Consider the following 20,218-nt stretch of genomic DNA (forward strand, 5'->3'; position numbering starts at 1 on the left):
TCAGAAACCCCCCATGCAGACGAGCATCAGAAATAGAATGGAAACGTGGGCACGTAAAACATACCGACGCAGTGACGATGTGAGGTGCCTTGGGGCTTAAAGTGTCTTCGCAAAATCTACGAGCCGATGCTTCGGAAAAAGGTGCTATTCCCAAGATGCCCACAAGGCGGCAACAAAAAAGCAGCATTTGCTGGTGGCCTCCATTCAGATGCGATTCCAAAGGTGCGCACTAGGTGGCGGGGTGCCGCAGGGTCCCGCCCCGTCAGCCCGGCGTCCTCCGACGGCAGGGACGCGAGCGCGGAGCCCGCGTCCTCACCAGGGAGCGCGAGCGCGAGCGCGGCCGCGGTACTCGCCGCGGAAAACACGGCCGAGGCCGCCGACGGCGCGGACGCCGCCACTCAGCCGCGCAGCCCTTGGGGTGCCGCCGGCTGAGAACCTGCAGACGCGGCGACGCCCCGCAAGGAGGGCCCCGCATTTGCCACCCGCGACGCGAGGAGCGACTCCCCTCCGACACCTTCCGCCCCATGCCTCCGCACCGCGCGGGCCCCGCCTAATGTCGTGACACCATCCACGCTCAAGCTCGTCTTTCGGGAGAAATGGCCACAGCGGCTGCGGAAAAGAAGGCCCTCCCTGCGGTCACTTCACTTGTGGGACCAGAACTGCCCCCAAACTCCGTCTCCGCCCCGCCCCTCGCCGGGCGCACAGGGACCACGAAGCGTCCCCGGGGCGGCGTCCCCCCGGACCAGAGTGTTTGTTCTACCGAGGACGCCTCGGACGCGCAAAGGCCGACCCCTCGGTCCCCACAGGCCCCTGAGCAGCCGAGGAAAGAAAGGCCTGGAGGGAAAAGCGCCCCCGCCACGACCCCGCGGCCCTTGGCCACGCGTGTGCGCCGCTCTGCTCTGGGGCCCAGCCCCGCGCGGCCATCCCTGTCCTCGCACCGCGGGAAACGGGAGAATCCCCTCAGTCCTTTACCATGTCCCGGGCGCCGGTTCTCCCGTGTTTTCTTCTTTTCCCAGCCAGGGAAGAGGGGGTGAGCCTTGGCGAGCACGTCCACGCGAACCCCAGCCCGCTCCGCCCCGCGACCCTCGGACCCGCCCTGCGCCCAGCCCGCGGCGGAGAGGCCCCCAAACCTGTGCGGACCCGCAGACCCGGGTCCGTCTCCACCCCGTCGCCCTTCACCCAAACCCTCCCCGAGTCTCCCACGGCCTCCGTCGCCGCCACCCGCCCGCAGGTCGCCGTCCCCAAATCTCGGTTCTCTCGGCTCCACCCAGCTCTGCCGCGGGCCCCTCCCCCTCCCGCCCCCAACGTAACCCTTTCCAACCCCCAACCCCCGAGCCCCCGAGGCGTCTCCGGTCCAACCCTCCCCGGGGCTCACCGCTTCCCAGCACCGCGCGCCAGGGTCGCGTCCTCCTTCCAGGCACACGCCGCCCTCTCCCCTCCTCACGGGGCTTCGCCCCCCGCCCCCGAACCCTGACACCTGACCCCCGGGATCGCAGTCCCACCGGCACCTTCGCTGCCCCAGGGCCCGTCCCGGCCCCGCCTGCGCCCCCCTTTTAGCTCTGACCCACGCTTCGCCCCTTCCCGGCCCCTTCGCCCCTCACATGGCACCAGCTTGGTCGCTCCTCCTCCCGAAGTTCTGGAAGTTTCTCTGGGCAGACATAACCCACGCCATCCTCCACTCTCCTTCTAGGGACCCCCAAGCCGCACGGCCCCACGACGCCCCACCACGCATGCGTGTTCATCCACCAGCGCGTCCGGGTCCAGCGGCCGCGGGGAGCGAAGAGAGGGGACGGGCTGGACCTGAGAAGGGCCCCGGGAACGCGCGGCCAGTGCGGGTCCGGACGGTCAGGGCCGCAGGGACGTCGAGCTGAGTGGGGCGACTCCGCAGGCGCGGAGGACGCAGCGGGAGGCCACGCTGCTTTGCAGGCGGTGCAGCTGTTTGTTCAAGGAGGGGGTCTCGGCCCCGGTCAGGATGGGCGTTCGTAACAGGCTGCGCCTGCTCTGCGTCAGTGTTAGAAGCGGAGCCGGGAGCGCGGCGGGGCGGGCAACAATCCGGACTCGGTAATAAGCTCACTGGATGTAATTCCTACTTTCAGCCCCTCACCGGCCTCATCTCGCCTATTGCTCCTGCCTGCCACGTGCTCTTAAGAGCAAAGTCCGCATTCGCTATGCCAAGTACTGGGTGTCACCGGCGTTCCAACTGAAGACTGACAGTCCCCAGTCCAGACCACGATGGGCCAGGAGAGCGTGGCACACGGCGCCCTGCGCGAACAGGGAATCCTAGCCCCTTACGGGTTTGGGCCGGGTCTCGGTCCCTGTGCTCGACGAAAACCTGCAGGTACCCGGATGGCCCAGCCGGCCACGTGCGCACCTGTGCTGGTGTCAGGGGTGGGGTCCTGGGCAGGCAGCTCGGAAGGGGCAGGTGGGGAGGAAGAGCTGGTTTGTCCCTTTACGGGGGCACAACCAGCGCCAAGTCCCTGCATTAGTAACTTCCCCACTTCCACGCCCTGCCCATCCCCAGCCGTTTAAAATCTGTTCTTCGGCCCAGAGCGCTGCTCTGCTTGGGCCCACGCTCCCTTCCTCCCGGGCCTCACCCCGCACCAGCTTCCTAGAGGCTCCGATGGAGTCCAGGCGGCAGTTTCCTCGCAGGGAAGAGCCCGAGCCCGGCAGGCGCCAAGCTGACCCCTGGCTCCACCAGGCACTGGCTGTGTGACCTCAGCAAAACCATGGAGACTCGGTCTCCTCCTCTATCAGACGGGGACCCTCAGGGCGGCTGTGAGGCTTCCGCGGGGGGTGGAGCTCCCGCCCGGCCTGTGGGCGGCCTCCCCCTCCCTGCCCCTTCCCTGCCGTGCCCTCTATCTCCCACGGGCCGGACACGTGGGGAACGGCGCAGACAGCGTCCTCTCAGCAGAGTGAGCTCGGAGAGCTGCCACGGCTTCCCCGGCCCCGGCCCAGAGGGTAGGCCTCCATCGTCAGCACAGGCTGAGACTCTGTCAGGCCCCGGTTCTTCTCCCAGGTTTATTTCTGCCCGCACCCCCGCACTGGGCCGCCGGGAACCCCAGAGGCCGACAGCAGCCCCTCCGGCTGGGCAGCGGTGAGGGCTTTGACAGATGGCATCGCGGGGACCGAGACTCAGCCTTGAATGTGAGAAACAAAATAAAATATAGACTTTAGTTCATGATGATGTATCAATATTTGTTTATTAATTATAACATTTCTGTACAAAAAACAGGTTGAGAGTCAAATAACTGGAAAACTAGAGGAAATGGACGGTTTCCTGGTATAAGTACAAATTGTTACAACAGACCCTAAAAACGAGGCACATACAGGTAACTTACCCACGCAGACCCCTCTTCCGCCTGCTCATCGTCGATTCCTCATTGTGGGGTTTCCCGCTTGGGACATGCCGGGGGCAGGGCGGAGCTGCTGGGCTGCTCCCCGAGGGTGTGCCCCATCTGTGCCCTGATCTCCCCCACTGGGCACCCCCAGCGAGGCCCCCAGCAGAGGGCACCTTGGGGACCACCTGTTCTGGCGTGGCCGCTGGGACCCTTTGATTGCAATTTACTGGACACACCAAGGTAAAATACGTAAACAGATGGTCAATGGCAGGAAGGGTTAATGCCCGTGAGAGGCAGGCCGGGCTCCCCTCCGCGGCCCCCCCCCCCCTGCCATCCAGCAGCCACGTGGCTTGTCGGGAGGTGGGGCTGCGGGGAGGCCGTCCGTTCGCGAAGGCGGAGCCGCCTGAAGGAACGAAGGTCGGCGGAGAGCTGGGCGTGGAGTCAGCAAGCCGAGCACCGGGCCAGGACGTGCCTCTCCGCTCGCGCTCGGGTCCTTGGTCTCCACTGCCCGCCGCGGTCGCAGGCGCAGGAGGGACAGCGGGCGCCCTCCGCCCGGGGTTCCAGGACGCAGCGGGGGCCAGACAGAGGGCCCGGGGCCTCGCCCTTGACCTTCCACGTGGCGCAGCACCCGCTGGGGTTTTCCCACTTCTGTCTCCTCCAAGTCTCCCCAACCCGCTGAGCAGAGCCAGTGTGGGAGCTGCTTTTTTTCCTACTCCCTGACCTGCTATATGAAAATAGATTTTTTTTTTTTAATAAAAGAAAGATCGACTGCCCTCCTGTGGTGTGAGGTCAAAGGGAAAAAACACGGCAACATGGGAAACAGACCTCGGACACAGACCCCACTGGCCCTGACCTCGGACTTCCCGCCTCCAGCTGGCGAGATCAGCCGCCCTTGTTAGGAAACCACCCAAAACACCAGAATGGCGGCCGCCACAGCTGCCCAGAGGGAATGCAGCCACCAGCAATGGTGTGTAGGAAGACCTGGACTTTTGGAATGAGAAAAATTGTGTACTAGCACCTCAGAAGTTGAAGTCCTGACCCCAACCCAACTGACCCCCGCCCCTAACCCCTGGCCCTGTTCCGACCCTGACCCCGAGTCCAATCCTAAACCCTGGCCCCGACCCCAAACCGGCCCTGCACCCCAGACTCAAAGCGTCACCCTTTTCTGCCAGGATGGTGTGTGGTTACCATCCAGTCATCTTCCAGCATCTTCACAGGACGGAAAAATTGTGCCAAAGAACGAACCACAGACATGCTGCACATACCAGAATTCAGCACTGCAAAGTGAGGGATGAAACATACTAGGAGAGAGAAAAGTTTATTTTTGAAAGAAAATGTAGTCAAGAAGTTTTATCCCACCCAGGAAGCAGAGGCTAAGATGGTTAACATGTCTCAACTGCCTTTATTGATCTCTCGTATGTATTCACGTGTAACATCAGCTCACGGAAATCTGCTTCAAATGTCTCACATTGACCCCTGAAAATCCTAGACTGGCAACAACATTTTTACATACACAGTTAATTTTTACATTACATACTTAATGTTTATAAATTTTACATTTGTTTTGTACATTTCTATGGCTTTACTACTTTTGAGACAGAAGTCACATATAAAAATACAGACTATTCGGAACATAATGGTCCACCGTTGTCTAGAACGTGGTTCACACACCGGAGCTCGCTGACGGCACAGGCCACGTAGGATCCGTCCGCCTGGACACAAGCCGGACCCTCACGGAGCCTGGTGACTCAGGTGCACGGGAAGACCCACTCACAATTCTCCTCATGTTTCTAAGGTAAACACCAAACTATTGCATATATATTATATCTTCGTAGTTTTTAACCAAATTCCGGTCAAAAAATAACTGACATGTAATTACAAGATGTTAGAAACAGTTTAACACATACAGGGAAAATCATGTCTTACGTATTGCCTTTCTACCAGGCAAACATGGTTTAAAATAAATGAAATCCATATACGATCATAGGAAACAAATTTAGGCAGGTAACATTACAGATTTCACAGGTACCATGTATTTAATATTATGTCCAAACATGTCCTTGTATATCGAGGCCTCTACAGAGCGATTAGAATAACGTCAAGCTACGGCGCATCCGCCAGTAAACACATCCCGCCCGACTCCGGGCCGCGGGCCAGGGAGCACAGTGAGGACACAGCCTCCTTCACAACAGCTTCCATTTACCAACCGGGGACCACACACACGTTTCCCAAGCTACGCGTGCACACGGCATCCTGTGACAAAGGTGGTTCAGTCCCTTAAAAACGCAAACAGGTAAAAAGTAACCAGAGCTGGGTGACGCTGTTGAAACCACAGACACTGGCCCTCAGCCGCAGCCAAGGGGCCGAGGGGCGACACTCGCCACCGATTCCGGGCGGTGAGCCCCGTAGCAGCTCTCTGAGTGTGGGCTGACTGTTAACGCTCATACTGTTCCCTTCTTTGGATAAAAAAGCTTGAAAAAGAACCAACGTTTCAGATGACACGACATAACGAGACTGACAGGACCCCCTTCTGCCCGGGACCCGACCTCGATCAGACACGAAGCTGTGGACGCACGAGGCCTGGGGACCAGCCTCACAGAGTCGCCGCGAGCGCAGCTGCTCCGCCGCAGGGGAGCCAGTCAAACACGCATATTTATTCTCAAGAAGAATTACAAAACAAGTATTTTTTCCAGAATTATAAAAGATAAAATCTATGGAACAGTATTCTAATTAGTCAGTAGAGAAAAAGAGCCAACTGAAGTTCAAAAAAAGAAAAAGCCGAGGTCGTCTGTCAGAGTCTCGATCCACCCACAGAGGGAGCGCCCCCCGCGGGCTCTGCGGACACGCTCCCCCCTCAGCCCTGCCCGCCACCGGGCGGACGCCAGGCGGCTCCGGGCCTGCGCTGGGATGCTCCCTCAGGACGTCCTCGCCTGGGTTTTACGGGACAGCGGTTCTTCTAAAGGTAATAAAAGGGCAGGGAAAGGGTTCCCTGGGGGTCTTCCGGGGGCTCCTAAACCACATCTGGTGGTGTGATACTCTTATTCCTTCTTCCCTAAGACTATTTGAAAAAAAATACAGCTGACAACTCCCCTAAGGGTTCCACCCTTTACTTACAAAGAAAGAGGGTCCCCGATCGCGTTCCCGCTCCCAAAAGGCGGGGCTCGTGGGCCTCGGGGCCAGGCATTGAGTCGCTGAAACGCCGGCGCGTCCCACCCGGAGAGGCCTCCGCACACGTGTAACCCTGGGCCCCCTTCGCGTCTCACACACAGCCCAGGGCAGCACCCCCTTCGCGGGCCCCGGGGGCCCGGATGCGCGCCGCGCGAGGCATGGTCACGCCTGTCCCCGTGCTTCGCAGGAGCTGGAAGGAAACACCTTCCCCTGAGAGACTCCATCCCTTTCAAGGACACATTCTCCCACATACTTACATCTGTCAGATTACAATTTAAGAAATCCTACCATTTAATGAAAATTCTAGACGGAAACTAAGGTCGCACAGGAAGCCGAGCCGTGCAGACAGGGCGCGCCCTGCTCCGGCAGCCCGCGCCGCCCTCACTTGTCCCTGTAGTACAGCAGGTAGTGCTTCAGGGGGTCCGGCAGGGGCAGGCTCAGGACCTTCTCCCTCAGGAGGTTCACCGGGGGCTCGGGCTTCGCCTCCGCCAGGCGCTGCTCCTCCTCCTCGCGCTGCTCCTCGTCCAGGCCGTCCCCGCCGGGGTCCTCGGCCGGGCTGGAGATCCGGCTGGCAAAGACCTCTTTGTCCAGGAAGACGATGGTTTCCATGCGACGGCGCCGAACTCTCCTCCGCTTGCACCTGGGCGTGGTCCTCAGCCCCCTCCCCGGTCCGCTCGCTGCTTCCTGGCGCATGGTTCTCTTCACCGCGGCCCGGACGGCGATGCGCGCGAGGTCCTGGAGGCTGCGGACGGCCAGGGGGGCTGCGGCACAAAAGACGGGCATCGGTGTCTGTCTCAACAGCGCAAGCTTAACCGCCCTACGTCTGCCACGTTTTTAAGAAAACTCCAAAGCACACGCGGCCCAAGGGGGCGCTGCTCAGCGGGAGGGACTGGGGCTCGAGCGTCTCGATCCCCTCGGCTCAGAGCCAGCCCTGCTTTCTCCCTCCACCACCTCAACGCTCCAAACCACCGCAACCGCAGAGGTGAGGCTCTCACCCCGTCTGGGACGTTCACAGACCAAACTGGAGGGGCCTGGGCAGACTCTCACCCAACGCCCTGGTCCGGGGCAGCCTGGAAGCTCCCATGACTGAACCCTCGGCACCTCGTCCCCACGTCAGCACTGACCCTTCTCTCTGCTCCTTTGTCCTCTTCCTCCAGGAAGGCCTCCAGGGCTCACCCTGCCACTCGCTGCTGCTCCTAAGGCAGCTGAAACGAGCCCTTCAGAGGCCACCAGATCCCACCCCCAGCACCAGCCTCCCCAAGGAGGCGTGAGGGGACATGGCCCTACGGGGCCTCCCGAGTCTCCCGCTGGCTCCTCCTCCACCTGCTGGGCTGTGGTGGTGCTTCTGGAGGTTCGGGCCTCTCCCTTTCTCCCCTCTGTGCACTGACTCCTCACTCTGACATCTGTTCTGTGGCTTCGGTGACAAGACGCCGGCCAGCAGCCTCGGGCTCTCTCACATCCTGACCGGGGCCCAGGGCCTCCCCCAGACCCACCCCCGCAGCCACCCCCACGGGCCTCCCTCGAGTGCTCGTCTGCCCAGGCCAGTGCCTTGGGTCCGGCCATCCCCTCTGGCCTAGACAGCCCCCAGCGCCGCCTAACTGGCCCCCGCCTGCCTGCCCCGCACCCACCCACCCTGACAGCGGCCACAGCCCACGGCCTCCCGATGCACCGACTTCATCCGCGCGACTGTCCCCGTCCAGCAAGGTGACCGCTCGCCTCCTGGGCCCTGAACAGCATCGCATGGCACCCGTCCCCGAGCAGTTGCTTGAAGCCCTGGCCTCGGATGTGAAAGGTCCCCTCTGAGGAGGCTGAAAGACCCACGCGCCGCGCGGGGGCCTCTATACTCACGCAACTGCACGAGCCTCGAGCCCCCCGGCTCCGAGCGGGGCGGCTGGACCAGCGGAGCGAAGGACACGGCCAGGATCCTCTTGGTCTCCCAGGCGGCGGGGCCGGTGCGTGTTATCTTCGTCAGCTGCCCGGAGACAGAAGGGGAAGGCGCGCGACGCTGGGCTACCGGCAGGTCGGGCTCAGACACGGCCGCGCCCACAAGCCATCCACACACACACGGACGCCAGTGTCGCGACGCCCACCCGCGGCCCGTCCACGGCCCTGCTGGCACGTTCGGTCGGAGGCACCCACGGCCCTCCCCCTCCCTCCTGTTTCTGGGGACACGCGGCAGACAAAGAAGGTGGCGGACAGCAAAAGGCGAAGACCAGGCAAGGCCGGGGCCTCTGCGGCGACCCCTTCAGAGCCGGGCAGCGGGGAGGGGCCGCCAGCACCTCTCGGCCGCAGTCGCGACGCCCCGAAGCTCCCCCGCGCCGGCCCAGGACACGGAGCCGGGGCTCAGGCGCGGCAGCGCGGGGCTCGCGGCCCCTCTGGCGGAGCCTGTCCCGGCGACCCAGCCCCCCTGCGCGTCCCGGGCCGTCGGTCCCCAGCGGGCCCGCTCCGACGCGCCGAGGGCCAGGCTGAGGCGAGCGGCCGCCTCTCCAAACGTCTCCAGACCAGCGAACCCTCTGACCGCTGAGTCCGTGTGCCACGAGTCTTAGGGCCAAAAGCAGCGTCACACGCTCCATCGACATCAAGTCACTCACATTTGTGTGCATCGGCAAAGACGGTTTTAAAAGGAAAATTCCTAGGTATAATGACCATCAAATATTTAAATACAAGCAACAAACGATGTGTGAGCCCTGAGCACTACCAACCCTACTTCACATCCAGACGCACACAGGACACTGAGAACATGTCAACCCTCTTCAAGCCGATCCAGCTGTGTCACGGGTCCAGCAAAGATCCCATGTATTTTTGCAGAACAAAGATTTCTACAATTGTTTGTGAATAAAGACGTGTTTAAACCGCACGCTGATCTACTGAGCATGGGAGGGTGGGAGGAAGCCTGCAGGCAGGCACCACACTTTGCACGTCTCTAGGGAAATAAAGAGGCAGAAAAGCAAGAAATCCTCAGCCGGTCACAGAAATCAGACTGCCGATACGCGATGTGCCCCCATCGGAGACAAACAACAAAGGGGGTGCAGGGACCCCGCCGCTCACATGAGGGCTGGCAATGCTGACAGAGTGCAAGGAGGTCGCAAAGCCCCCAGGCAACACAGGACAGAAGGGACACGGGAGAGCCCAGGACACTGACGTGCAGCCCCCAAGGCCACGCTGCAGGCAGCTCTGCAGGACAGACGACCTCCCTTCTTCAAAAAACTGCCAAGAAAAAGGAAGAACTTACAGGTTAAAAAGCACTTAGGGAAGCCCTGGCTGGCGCGGCTCCGTGGACTGAGCACCGGCCTGCAAACCACAAGGTCGCCAGTTGGATTCCGTCAGGGCACCGGGCCCCCAGCAGGGGGCGCGCGAGAGCCAACCACACGTGAATGTTTCTCTCCCTCTTTCTCCCTCCCTTCCCCTCCGTATAAAAATAAATAAAATCTTAAAACAAATTTTGGGACAATGAGGGAACCTGATCACCAGCTGAGCTGACCCCGGAAGCTATTAAGAGATGACGACTGACTGTTTGGGCTGCGCACGGCTCTGCGGGCCCGGCCCCCACTGCCTTGTGCGGCCGCACCGCGCTGTCCGTGAGCGAGGCCGCTCGCGGGGCGGCCGGTTCCCGCGGGGAGGACGCCGGCCGGCGGTCATGGCGTCGCCCGCCTGGGAGGTGTGGGCAGGTCTGCCTCTAATCTGGGAGATTCACGAGTCGTTTTTGTAAATGTTTTATTTACTTATTTTTTCACTTCACAGGGCCTTTACATAACGTTCAGCAACGGTGAAGAGGACCCACGGCCCGATGGCCAGTCACAGGAACGGGGCCACGAACTGGGGCGCGCGCCTCGGCGGCTCCCGGGCAAGGGCGCAGCGCCACGGCACGAGGGCGACGGCCTGGGCGTCGCAGCCGCGAGCTCGCGTGCGGACCCCAGCGCGCACCCCGGCGCGCACGTGCACGCGCACGTGCACGCGCGCGCACGCCGTCGCCGCCTCAAAGGGCGCCCGAGAGCCAGCAGGTGCGGGCACCGCGCCCGGCCGCCAGCGCCCCTGCTCTTCATTCGGTCCCGAAAATGAGCGACCCCTTCTCAACAAAGTGAATCAAACATGAACATTTAAAAACTGCAGAAAATGCCCCCGGCTGGTGTGGCTCGGGCGTGAGCGCCGGCCAGCGAACCAAAGGGTCACCAGTTCGATTCCCGGTCAGGGCACCGGCCGGGCTGGCAGCCAGGTCCCCGGCTGGGGGCGCACACAAGCCATTGCTGTTCTTCTCTCACATCGATGCTTCTCTCCCTCCCTCCCCTCCTGTCTAAAAATAAATCAATAAAACCTTTTTTAAAAAAGTAAAGAAAACTGGAAACGCATGCATTCGCTCCTAATTTTATCATTTCCATTTCTCCTCGTTCTTTGTGACGGAGAGACAGCCTCCCCAGTGACCTAGTCAGGTCTGTTTTTCCCACTGAAACACAATGTCAAAAACCCACAGGGGACGTAGGGGGTGGAGGGATCGAGCACAAAGTAAAAGGGCTCGTGGACGTGGACAACACTGTGGGGATTTGGGGGGTATCGGGGGCTAAATGGCAATGGGGAAAAATGCAATTAAAAAAGAAGAAAACAATACAGAAATGTTTCTGTGCAAACAGCAGACTTGGCAAGACTCCTACCAAGCGAGGGATTCCGGTCAAGTCCCCGCGCGCACAGCTCTTCCCCATCCGACGCCCGTCAGAGGAGAGCCCCCCCCCCCCGCCCTCCTGATGCGCAGGAGTCCCGGGCACAGCAGGCCGCCCGCCCCTCCGCAGGGCGCCGCGGGGGGCGGGGGGCTCGGGGAGGCTCCACCGGCGCCTGGGCTCCCGTCTGTCTGCTTGTCGGTGAGACGCGGGCGGTGGCGGCGAGGGCGACACGGGGGGCGGGGACCTCCTGGAGCCGACCCTGGCACGGGGCCCCGCGCGAGGACGCCGCCGGCAGGGCTCTGACCTTCTCCTCCAGCGGCATGACCAGGATGCCGCCCACCTTGAGGAGGCTCTTCATGTAGGCCTCGTGCTCCCTCTGCACGCCCGCGCCGCAGTACACCCGGTCGTACTGGCAGCGGCCCGGCGCGATCTCCAGGCAGTTGCCGCTCACGAAGCAGGGTTCACAGAAGTCGAACCTGGCGGGAGAAATCGGGGTCATGCCACAGGCACGGGCTTGCTCCCGGTGCACACGGCGAGTCCCGCCCGGCGACTGCGCCGACCACGGGGCAGGGAGCTCCGGGGCTCGGTGGCGCAGCAGCGCGCGGCGGCTCGCCCAGCCAGGAGCGGGAAGCCAGGATTCAGAAAGAACTCAACGCTCCACACCTGGCGCCCCGACATCCCACACCGGAGACCCTGCACGGGAATCGGCCTCCGGTCGTCCTCGTCTCCGCCCGCCATTTACAATTCGTTCTTTTATTCAAAGTCGGCCACGCAGGTGAAGGGAGGGGAAACGAAATGCACTCGGCATTTCTAAAAAGTGTAATCCCTAGAATAAGAACTTTCATGCCCTGTTTAAAAATGGACAAGAGTTCCAAATACTATTTAAAGACAAATGTAGCAATTCTATTTCAGAAACAATTAGGTGATAAAAGTCTCTATCCGACACTGAAAACTGAGCAAAAGGAACACGCTCATGCCCGCTCTTACTGTATTGGTGCAAAATCACCTTCCCCAAGGTATCCCAGGTAACAAACCGAAAGCCCTTCAAACCACAAAATACTTTTAAGTCACGGGAGCACATCCAAGCACACCCGGTTCCCGCAGCCCCCGAGCCCCCGGGACGCTGCGACGCCTCACGTCTGCGCGACGACCCCCCGAGGGACAGGACCGGACCTTACTTGTCGAAGCTGTCGCTGGTCCTGATGAAGAAGTCTAGCTTCTGCTTCGCGTACTCGATCACGTCGGGGTGGAGCTCCACGCCATGGTTCACCCCGAAAGGGCCTGGAAGGGCCCCAACAAGACAGCCTTCAGAGGAGGGGCGGCAGCTCTCCCTCCTCCTCACGCCTCCCCCGGCCGCAGAGGAAGCGCCGGGCGGGCACCGCTGCGGGGCGCAAGGCTCCCCAGTCTGACCGCGCTGCCGGCCTGGTCGCCACACAACTCTGCCAGGGGAGCCGCTGCTCAGTCGCCCAGACTTTCTAGAAGTCACTGGGTCCACAGCTTTCCAAAGCCCACGCCTCCCTGCTCTCCAACCATGGAGGAATTATCTGAAAACGTGCGAACGCCGAGGTCTGCCCTGGCCGGCGCAGGTCCGTTGTTCAGAGTGCTGGCCTATAGGCGAAACAGCACGAGTGCAATTCCCGGTCAGGGCATGTGCCCAGGCTGCAGGTCCGGTCCCCGTCCGGGGCGCCTACGGGAGGTACCCAATAGACGTGGCTTTCACACACGGATGCTTCTCTCTCCCTCCCTTCCCCCATCTCTCCAAAATCAATAAAGCATGTGCTCAGGTGAGGATTAAAAATTAGCCAAGGTCTGAAACCAACAGTTCAAGGTCTCTCTAATAAACTAAAGAAGAAACATGTCTTTGCAAATGAGCCCTCTGCTCAGAAGGGAACCCACGAAACGCGCGGAGTCAGGGGGCAGGGTGGCCAGGGTGGGGGGAGGCGTCTCGCTCAGGGCCGGGCCTCAAGTCCGCAGGCCCTGGGAGGCCAGGGAGCCCCGGACCCCGGGAGGGTTTGCGAGAAACGGCGCTGAGGTGGAGCGACCTGAAGAGGGCGCCCCAGGGACATCGTGCCGGGACAGGCGCACGTGCGCCCCCGCCCCGGCCGCACATCCGGGGCAACGCCCCTTCAGACACATGCAGGCAGAGCGTCCTGCCCGCCGCAGCCGACACAGCCCCGGCCTCAGCTCGCTCCTCCCGCAGCTGATGCGACGCCAAGTGCAAGCGACCCCCAAAGGGTGCCCCGCCGTCAAAAATCCCCCTCAATTCTGACTCCTCAGGAATTTAACAACAGTCTCAAAACTTCACCAAGACCCAAAGCATAGGAACTTATAAAAAAACCAAAAATCTCATCCGATATCCACGAATACGGACTGTTCCTGCTAAGATTTTCTAAAGCAGCTCTAACCACCACTGGAAACAGTGTTGCAACGTACACCCTGGGAAGATCTCCCACGTTCAGAATCTCATTCAGACAAAAACTGTGCGGGAAATCTCCACCTTCAGCCAACCAACCTCAAAAGGCACCGGCCTCCCAGCGCCCGGCCAGCGCCCGGCCAGCGCCCGCGCCCCCAACGCCCAGCAGAACAGCCCTGCTCTGCCTCCTCCAACCCCGGATCACGGGGCCACCTCGCTCACCGTGCAAACAGGCGCCTGACAGAGGAAGTTCCGAGGCGCCCGAGGTGAAGTGCAGCGGGCGGCGGGGGGGGGGGGGGGGGGGGCGGGGGTCAGGGCTGCAGGGACCTGGGTCTCCCCGCCCCGGGCCTGCCCGCTTCACCCCTCCCCCCATCGACCCCCAACGCGAACCCCTTCTGCGCCACTCACGCCCTTCGGCTACTCACTCGCTTAATGAAGCGCCCTGTCCACCCGGATGGCACACCTCCGCCTCCTCCACCCAGCAAGGCCCCGGGGCCGGCCTGCGTGCCCGGACCTGGCCCCGTTTCTCCTCAATACACCCCCCCCCCAAAAAACAAAGCTGTCGGCCATGACAGGCGTGAACACGCCTTTCCTGGGGAAGGAATAAATATAAACTCCCCATCTGGCACTGCTGCTGCAAGACATCAAGTCAAGACACCTTGTGAGATCCCGCTCACCCTGGAATTTATCAGAAGGCGAACGTGCAGGTGTTAACTGTTCTGGGACTCAAGCCCCAAAACAAACCGAAACCACGTCAGAGGCGTTTCACCCCCAGGGGACTTGAACTTTTCTCAGTTCAGAGATGGAGCGACAGGGCCACCAGTGACTGCCTCAGGCAGGACAATCGGGGAGTGGCCAGGGCGGCTGCTCTCAGAGGGACCGGGAGCAATGCCCCAGGGCCCTCCCCCGCCTGCCCTGCCCCCAACTCTGGGTCAACACTCCAGAGCCCGCGGGGAAGGCCAAGGGCAGCGGCACAGGTCCCGGCACAGGACGTTGCCGACAGCCTCGCTCCTGCCACAGACCCTCCCGATTACCTAGAATGAGCCCCACCATGGAGCTGAGGTAGCCGGTGCCGCTGCCCAGGTTCAGGAATGAGAGCCCGGGCTGCAGGTCCAGGGCTTCCATCACCTCCGAGTAGATGCAGGGGGCCGACAGGTGCAGGTTGCCATGCTTCCACGCCAGGTCTTTGTACGCGTTTCCCTTGAACTCCTCGAGGTAGTAATCTGCGCGGTCGACGGCCCGGAAGGCCTGCTCCACCAGCTGCGTCCGGATGCACTGCGCCTCCTTCAGGTTGTCTATCAGCTCGTCGTTGTCCTCGCCGGCACTCACGGCCCCGCCCATCGCCGGGCGCCGCGGCAGCGCTGCAATCAGAACAGTGCAGAGGAGCCACTGACCGTGCAGGGAAAAGGCCAGAGTTCCGAACACATGCCCACTGCGAACTCTGAACCCGGGAACCTGCGGACGGAGTGGGTTTGGCCAACACCCACCTGCCCCAGCCCCAAGGACGTCAGATTCAGCAGGAAATCAACTCAGTGACACCCATGTAGAGGGAAGCCTGTGCCTCATAGTATCAACTGAATTCACATGAACTGGAGATACTTACATTATTTAACAGCTTTAACACATCATTTACTATGATTTCCATAGTTTACTTTCGTTGTCAATCTACAAAGTCAGGATTTTAGGGTTAAATTTATTTTGAACACAGACGTGCCCCCCGCGGCGAAATCTCCGAATGCAAACACAACAGGAGAGCGAGCAGCCCAGAAACCCACTCACACAGCCGCTGCTCTTGGAATATTTCAAGGGCTGCAGCTCTTTTCCTGTGAATCTTTAAACCAAAACCATTAAACTCAGGTAAACAACAAATACTAGAGATTATTCGTTGTTGATTTGAAGTTCGCTGTCCATGGTCCTAGGGTGTATCTGGCCCATGTGCCGGCAGAGGCCAAGCCCAGCAACCCCGCCGATCTCTCCCTTGGACCTGCTGATGCGCAAATTTCAGCAAAAACAACATCCACAAGACTCTTACTCTACAGCCTACGGTGACACGCACACACCGTACGGTAACAAACACAAACTCCCTTTCTGGGCCACAGTTCGTCGGGAGGAGGAGCTGCTCCTCCCACCCCCACACCCCGTTCTGAAGACCAGCCACGTGGCCCCTCCAGCTCTGGACCAGCCAATCGCAGGCTCCCTGTCGTCTTCCCACCTGCCTTCCCCAGTGCGAAGTGACACCACGTGCTCCCCTCTGGCCCCACTAGTGACACCTGAGGTGCCGTCCTCTCCTTCTCGGGGAAATGCTTTGTAGAGGTCTTACCCTCCCCAAACCTGGGAAAACATCTATTCCAACTTCATACTTAGTCCATGTAACTTTTCCAAAACCATGATTGTACTTCCCATGAAATGGTAACATTTTACCAAACGTCTCATCAATCGTTGGCGGAAAAAAAGGAAAACATCTGACCTCAAAGGCTAACACATTTTCCGAATCAGGCAACTCCCAGAACATACCATGATTTCCCCACAAGGTCTACACCGGCTTCCCCTCAGAACCCTCTCGACTGTAACAGGACGGGAATCACCGGGCACAGAGGCCCCACACACATGCCCGCTCACCCCGGGAGCTGGGCTGGGAGAGGCTGTCCCAAGGAGAGAAGGGAGAAGCCCACGGACGAACCTCCAGCTTCTCGCGAGCACAAGTGTGGGGCTGGGGGCACGGCACACACTCTCTCACATCACAGTCAGGACAGGACAGGACAGGGCGCCCTCGTCACTGGGACTTGAGAGCCGAATGTCAGACTTTACCGGCCCCCAGGACAGGACGGCTGGTGCCAAGGCCCTTGTTAGGCTTTGGTCTGGGCCCGGTTTAACCAAATGGGACGAGGTGCTAACGAGGTGGAATCTAATCTTGGATAAGCCACTTAGTGTCCAGGCTGAAGTCTGCAGCCCAGGTCTAGGCCAGGCGACTGCAAATTTGGGTCACGGGGTCAAAGTACAGCTGTGCGTGGCTGCTTCGGGGTGTATCTGGGAAAAGGCCTGGAACCCTACGTCCCCGGGGGCCCCGAGCCTCCCACCCAGACCCGCTGTCCCACACGGCAAACCCGGCAAACCTGCACGTCGGGCAGATCTGCTCTGTGCTCCGCACTATCGCTTCTCTTCAAATTTGCCTCACTGCGAAAATTTACTCCATATGCCGAGGCTGGTTTTTTTTGTTCTGCTTCGTTCTGGGTAAAAATAGCTACACCCTTTTCACAGGCACCCCCTGTCCGTCGCGACCTCATTGTGGCGCCACAACACAATCAGGCAAACCGGGAACCAAGCAGTTGCTTCCCCGACAGTCAGTCCCGCGTCAGTTGGCCTGGAATTCAAACCCAAGACCGGCGCCGGACAAACGCAGGTTTTAACGATTCTCAAGGCAGCAGCGCCCTCGCGGGCTGAATGTTTACTGACTTTGCATCGCTCCCTCCACACTGAGAACCGTCACCGCTGATCCCTGACCCACGTGATCCGTCTTCATGCCGCCAAAGCCACCACAGCGTCACCGGGGTCTCTGCCAGACCAACGCTGGGTCTCCTGTCCATTCACATCCGACTGGACAAAGGGACGCAAGGAGCTTCTCGGCAGCTGCACCGGACGGGCCTCGCCGTTCCTGACGCGTGGGGTACCGTCCAGGCCCGCAGCTGCTCGGGCACTTGCCGGGGCCCACGCCTTCCAAGGGGAACACCACTTCTCAAGGAAAACAAGGACAGGACAGCTCCCGCGACAGGTGAGCCGGGAAGGACCCCAACCGCACCGCCGGCCGACGGGCACGGGAGACACGAGACTCCTCGTCTGCAAAACCGGAGCTCACAGGACACGCGCCGCGTCCTCCCGACGCATCTGGGCTGCCGCGCGCGCGCTCCCGCCACGAAGGTCGGACCTGCGACCACCGGGCTCGCTGTCGTGCCGTGGGCAGTGCCGCCCGGGGCCCCGAGCCGGAGCCCGTCCCGGTCCGGGGCCTGGTGGCCGAGGGCGGCTCCCCCGAGCTCTGGGCCGTGCGGGGGCCCCGACTCCACCGAGCCCCGGCGGACGACCTGACGCCGAGACTGCGGGCGCGGGGACGAGGCCGAGCGGCTTCTCCGCGCCGCAGCGATGTGCCACCCGCGACGTGGGGGCTGTCCCCGCGCCCCAGGCTTGGGGGCGACGGTCCCCTCCTGCAAAGGGCCAGGAGCAGCGTGGGCTCACCCGCGGGAACTCCTGATTTGCCTGACAACCGCGAGCGCTTCCCGCTGGTAAGAGGGGGCCGCTGCGCCCCGAGGCGGTGCCGAGGCGCTTCGGGTCCGGGACCGGGGCGGGGCGGGGATACCCCAGGCCCCAGGGCCGGCACTCAGGCCGCGCAGCGGGCGCAGGTGGACAGCAGGGCGGGACCCGGGGCGGCGACGGCGGCCCTACCTCCGGGCCCGGCCGGCCCGCAACTCGCAGCTCCCCAGGCGCCGCTCGCCCGTCCGCCGCCCGTCCGCCTCCCGTCCGCGCCGCGCCGACTGCCGCCGCCGTAAACATCCACCGCCCCGGCGCGCCTGCGCCGGCAACGGCCCGACTGCGCGTGCGCCTCGGCGCGGCGCGGACAGGGCCGACAGCGCCGGCCCCGCCCCCGCCCCGCCCACGAGGCCGCGACCCGCGGACCGACGACTGACAGCGAGGCGCGTGGAGGGACCAGTGAACGCAGGGCGGGCGCTGCGCCCCGCGGGGATGCGGAGGTCAGAGCGCAGCCGGAGGCGGGAGTCAGCGCTTCGGCACCGCACGGCGACCCCTCTGCGAGCACGACAGGCGGGGCTGACAGGTGGCGGACGGCCACACGGGGGGCGGGGACTGCGGCGGCGTGGGCGGCGCGGAAGCGTCACTCGGGCCCGCGCGTGCGGGACGAGATAGATCCAGCCTAGAGCGGGCGGGCGGCCTCCGACCAGGTCCGCAGCGCCCGTCCGCGCCGGGTTCCGCGCCGGGCCACCCCCCACCCCCCACCAGCTACCGATCCTCGCCCTCGCCTGGGTCGCCTGCCTCGGCAGAACCGCGCCCCTTCCCCTGTCCCCGCGGAGACGCCCGCCGCGCGAACAGGCCCGGCTGGGCGCCCCAGCGAAGTCCGCCGCGAACAAATACGTTTCGGACAGTGGAGCTGCGTCGTCCATGAAGGACGGACAGCGGAAGGCATCGCAAATGACCCCGAGTCCCAGCAGTGTCCGCTGGAGAACAGAACGTTACTGTCGCGGCGTTTGGGTCCTGGGTGCTGACCTCAAACACGAAGGATTGGGGGGTGCCCTTCCTTACGTGCACCCACGTTCCAGTCCGCAGGCCTGAGCGGGCGGGCGGCAGGAGCCTCTGGGCTGGCAAGAGGCCGCGGCGCTATGGCCACGGTCCCCGGCGGGGCTCTGGCCGCCCGCCCTGGGTGTCAGGAGCCCTGCGGGACTCCTGGCTCAGTTGGAGCCTGTCCGCTGTGACACGTGGGAGGATGGAGTCTGGGCAAGGGGAACGGCTGTGCAGTTTGCGCGCGTTGTACTAGGCAAAGAGAACTTGTCTGCAGAACGATGAGAAGGAGCAAGACACGGGCGTGAGCCACATGGCCACACAGGAAGGGGAGCAGGACAGCACGGGGGGGCCGCGGTGTGCGTGCATGTGCGTGCGTGCGCGCGCGTGTGTGTACGTCCCACACAGGAGATGCCGGGTAAGGGTGTGTGCACTTTGTTCATCTCAGGCTGACAGGCCTGTCCTGGAAAAGCTGACCACGCTCAGCTTTGGTGGCCTGTGGGACACCGCACGGGAGGTGCTGACCCACCGCCCCAGGCGCGGGGGAGCCGTGCTTGACAGCCCCTGGTTTCGGGGCGTCCCTGGGCCGGTGCGTGGCCCCTGGGAAGCCCTCGCTTGCAGGGCAGTTGCGGGGCCCTTGCTGGCCATCAGCCGGGGTCACCCTGCGTTGTGTTGTCTTCAAAACCCAGCACTGCGGCTTCCTTGGGCTCAGGTAACCCCTTTCTAAAGTTTTTTTTTTTTTTACTGTGAAAATATGTACATAACAAAATGTATCATTTCAACCATTACTCACCGTGGCATTAAGCACATTCACACTGTTGTGTAACCATCACCATCATCGCCAGAATTCTTTCGCAAACTGCAACTAAAGCTGCGCCAACACACTCTGGAGCCATGGCCAAGACGAGCGGCAGGGGCTGGGCTGGCTCCCACGCCGCTGGAGCCAAGAAGCGGACTCGTGCGTGAGGCAGCAGCTCTCTGCCACGCGCTGTGACGCGGCACAGCTCAGTGGCTCCTGAGAGACAAGAGGCCAGTGGGCCGAGCCTCACGATCGCCCCTTCCGCTGCTGTCGCTGCGTCCAGGCCGCAAGGCAGAGGGGACCCCCAGCAGGGCCTGGAGGGCTCCCCGGGGTGAGGGCCCAGGGAGACAGAGCCAGCCAGCCGTCGAGGAGCAGACTGGGCACAAGGGCCCAGTGGAGGACGGGTCGGCCCCGGTGTGTGGGGAGACAGCCCCGGGCAGGGAAAGGGCTGCAATGACATGACCGGAAGCAACACTGGCCACGGCCACATCAGGCGGGGAGAAGTGCCTGCCCCGCTGGCCAGGCCGGAAACCCGGCGGTCCATGGGACATCGGACAGAGTCCACCAA

The 20,218-nt window shown here is 62.1% G+C and overlaps 1 protein-coding gene across 2 annotated transcripts; it reads right to left on the bottom strand.

The window, feature by feature from the left end:
- Window positions 1–4,705: 4,705 nt before the first annotated feature.
- Window positions 4,706–18,126, bottom strand: PCMTD2 (protein-L-isoaspartate (D-aspartate) O-methyltransferase domain containing 2). Of its 2 annotated transcripts, none has more exons than XM_054577506.1 (6): window positions 18,006–18,126; window positions 14,606–14,932; window positions 12,337–12,439; window positions 11,463–11,634; window positions 8,355–8,478; window positions 4,706–7,267 (listed from the first exon to the last, which is right to left on the bottom strand). In XM_054577506.1, the coding sequence occupies exons 2-6, from the start codon at window positions 14,910–14,912 to the stop codon at window positions 6,888–6,890; spliced, it is 1,086 nt and encodes a 361-aa protein (XP_054433481.1). In that variant the 5' UTR covers window positions 14,913–14,932; window positions 18,006–18,126; the 3' UTR covers window positions 4,706–6,887. The 2 variants fall into 2 exon arrangements, with proteins under 2 accessions (XP_054433481.1, XP_054433482.1); XM_054577507.1 differs by lacking the exon at window positions 18,006–18,126 and adding an exon at window positions 16,685–17,523.
- Between the last annotated feature and the right edge of the window lie 2,092 nt (window positions 18,127–20,218).

Source organism: Pteronotus mesoamericanus, unplaced genomic scaffold, assembly GCF_021234165.1.
Source record: "Pteronotus mesoamericanus isolate MK-2021 breed Mesoamerican mustached bat unplaced genomic scaffold, CSHL_Meso_final contig_436, whole genome shotgun sequence".
Taxonomy (NCBI): Eukaryota; Metazoa; Chordata; class Mammalia; order Chiroptera; family Mormoopidae; genus Pteronotus; species Pteronotus mesoamericanus.

What these genes read in the sequence shown, in the direction of transcription:
- PCMTD2 (XM_054577506.1), bottom strand. Translation starts at nt 14,912, where the DNA reads ATGGGCGGGGCCGTGAGTGCCGGCGAGGACAACGACGAGCTGATAGAC. An exon ending in CATGGTGGGGCTCATTCTAG is followed by an intron (nt 12,440 to 14,605) that starts GTAATCGGGAGG and finishes GGGCCCTTCCAG; the next exon opens with GCCCTTTCGGGGTGAACCAT. An exon ending in TCATGCCGCTGGAGGAGAAG is followed by an intron (nt 8,479 to 11,462) that starts GTCAGAGCCCTG and finishes GTCTCCGGGCAG; the next exon opens with CTGACGAAGATAACACGCAC.